Source organism: Frankliniella occidentalis, unplaced genomic scaffold (assembly GCF_000697945.3).
Source record: "Frankliniella occidentalis isolate FOCC.00 unplaced genomic scaffold, Focc_3.1 Scaffold924, whole genome shotgun sequence".
Classification (NCBI taxonomy): Eukaryota; Metazoa; Arthropoda; class Insecta; order Thysanoptera; family Thripidae; genus Frankliniella; species Frankliniella occidentalis.
In genome coordinates this window covers 13310-15810 of record NW_026268030.1, presented here as the reverse complement: position 1 = coordinate 15810, position 2501 = coordinate 13310, and the positions used below count along the sequence as shown (strand labels likewise).

Sequence of the window (2501 nt, the reverse complement as noted above, 5' to 3'; positions counted from 1 at the left end):
ATGATGGTAACCGGCCAGGATTATAACCCAATATAAATTTCTTCCGGGGGTTTGGTTCGGAGACCGCTGCTGCAGCGCCGCCCGATAGCCTAGCCCTCCCCTCCCCTACCCGCCTCCGCCGTGCGCCGCCGGTCGGGGGGCTTCGGCCGGTCGTGCGGCGCGCCGGCGTAAATCGTGCAAAATAATTGGCTGAGCTCGTGTTCTGTCTGCAGGTGGCCGCGGGGCGTGTGGCGCGGAGGCCATGTGACTCGCCATGCTGGTGAGCGTGGGCACGACGCCCCCGCTGAGCAGCAGTGAGCTGCCCAATGGGACCGGCCTGCCCACGCTGCTGCCCACCCTGCTGCCCACCGTGCTGCTGCTGCTGCCCAGCTCGACGCTGTCCCCGGCCGTCCAGGATGCCGTCGGCGGCGGCGGTGGCGCCCCCGGCGCACACCCGGACCACAACACGACCCCGATCGTGGTGGACGACGCGGCGGCCGACGGCCGCGAGGTGTTCCCGCTCGTGTGCAAGGCGCTCATCATGGGCACCATCATCGTGGGCGCCGTCCTGGGCAACGCGCTCGTCATCATCTCCGTCTTCCGGCACCGCAAGCTGCGCGTCATCACCAACTACTACGTCGTGTCGCTCGCCATGGCCGACCTGCTCGTCGCGCTGTGCGCCATGACGTTCAACGCGAGCGTCGAGCTGACGGGCGGCCTCTGGCTCTTCGGCCCCTTCATGTGCGACGTGTGGAACTCGCTGGACGTGTACTTCAGCACGGCGTCCATCCTGCACCTGTGCTGCATCTCGGTGGACCGGTACTACGCCATCGTGCGCCCGCTGCAGTACCCCATCACCATGACCCACCGCACGGTCAGCTTCATGCTGGCCAACGTCTGGATCCTGCCCGGGCTCATCAGCTTCGTGCCCATCTTCGCCGGCTGGTACACGACCGACCAGCACCGGGCCTTCCGCAAGGTCAACCCGGACGTGTGCATCTTCGTGGTGAACCGGTACTACGTGATCATCTCGTCGTGCGTGTCCTTCTGGGTGCCGGGCGTCGTCATGGTGACCATGTACTACCGCATCTTCAAGGAGGCGGTGCGGCAGCGCAAGGCGCTCTCGCGGACCTCGTCCAACATCATCCTCAACTCGATACACCGCACGCACACGCGCCACCCGTGCCACTACTCGCACCACCTGCACCCGAGCGACGGCGAGCTGAGCCTGGCGCAGGTCTCGGCCACCACCTCGCTCGACGGCAGCCACGGCAGCCAGCCCAGCTCCCGGAACTCGTCGGCCGGCTCGACGACCTACGGCACCGCCACCATCACGGCCAAGACTGCCGCCATCGAGCTCAACATAAACGGTGAGTCTAACAAATCCCGTTCGTTATGCCGCGGTCGAGTAGAGTGGTCCTTTTCCGTCAGTTTACGTTACTTTGTCGCCTCACGCTTTTTTTTTTTATTATGGCATAAGCGTCAAATGAGAGCAATTCACAACGGAAACTCGAGCATAAAAGATTGGCCAAAAGGGGGCTTTTGGAGTTTCCTCTGACTGGCCCTCCGCCCCGGCCCTTCTCTCCCGCTCTCCATCCCTTTTCCGTTAACTTCACTTCCCACTGGCTGGGGCGGATGTGGGGTGAAGTGAGACCCGAGGCTGTGGGGTCTCCCGGAGATAGGAAGAGAGAGAGAGAGGGGGGGGGGGCGTCGGGTGACAGAAAGAGCCGAGCGGGGCGGAGGCAAGATCAGACCGTTCGGTCTTTACGTGCCCGCACGCGTTGACTCGCTAATTAAGTGCGTCTTGTTCGACTCCACAAGTTGATGCCGTTAATGTGTTAAGAGGAATTTTGTGAGCTGCGTGTAGCTCGTGCTGCAGTCCTCCGGCAATAGAGATCCTAATGGAGTGAGACAAGTAGAAAAAAAAGTTCATTTTAAAGCTATTTAAACATTAAAGGAAGTACAGTTTTACCGGACGGTTCCCCAAAATATTACCTGTCCAAGCAGAGCTACTTCAACTTGTCTGAAAAATTATTGGGCTGAGTGTTAACGAAAGAAAATGTTTTCCCTATGTTCGCAAAGAAGATGTGAATCGAAGGTCGAGACTCTAGAGAGATGTTTTTGCTGGGTTTGCTTCGCCAGTATCGTGTGCCGACTGATGGCCGCGGCCCGTCCGCGGCCCCGTCTCGCCCTTGGTTTCGACGGTGGTCCATTACAGCCCCCATGGCTCGGCCTGGCCACGCGCCCGTCACTCAGACCAGACCACTTCTCACGTTCATTTTTTTTCTCTCCCTCTCTTTACTCTCTCTCACTCCCTCGTATTATTTTTATGTCATCCATACAGAGTGACACCCCGACCGAAAATGATTGTTCGCTAAACGTTTGCTGTTTATTCGCTATCGGTACGCGGAGGGTCGCGGAAGGGACGCTAACGGGTCGTCAGGGATCGTCACTGTCCTCGTGGAGGACTGAGCTCGGGTCGCCATCGGGTCGCGGTGTTCGCTCTGGAGCGACTTCAGTTC

The 2501-nt window shown here is 59.9% G+C and overlaps 1 protein-coding gene across 1 annotated transcript in view; it reads left to right on the top strand.

Moving 5' to 3' along the window:
* The first annotated feature begins 217 nt into the window (after window positions 1–217).
* LOC113205251 (octopamine receptor beta-3R-like) overlaps window positions 218–2501 on the top strand; it is a 9072-nt gene continuing 6788 nt past the window's right edge. Inside the window, exon 1 of the mRNA XM_052275792.1 lies at window positions 218–1367. Within this exon, the coding sequence (XP_052131752.1) occupies window positions 254–1367 (1114 nt within the window). The 5' untranslated portion in view covers window positions 218–253. The remainder of the gene's footprint in view (window positions 1368–2501) is intronic.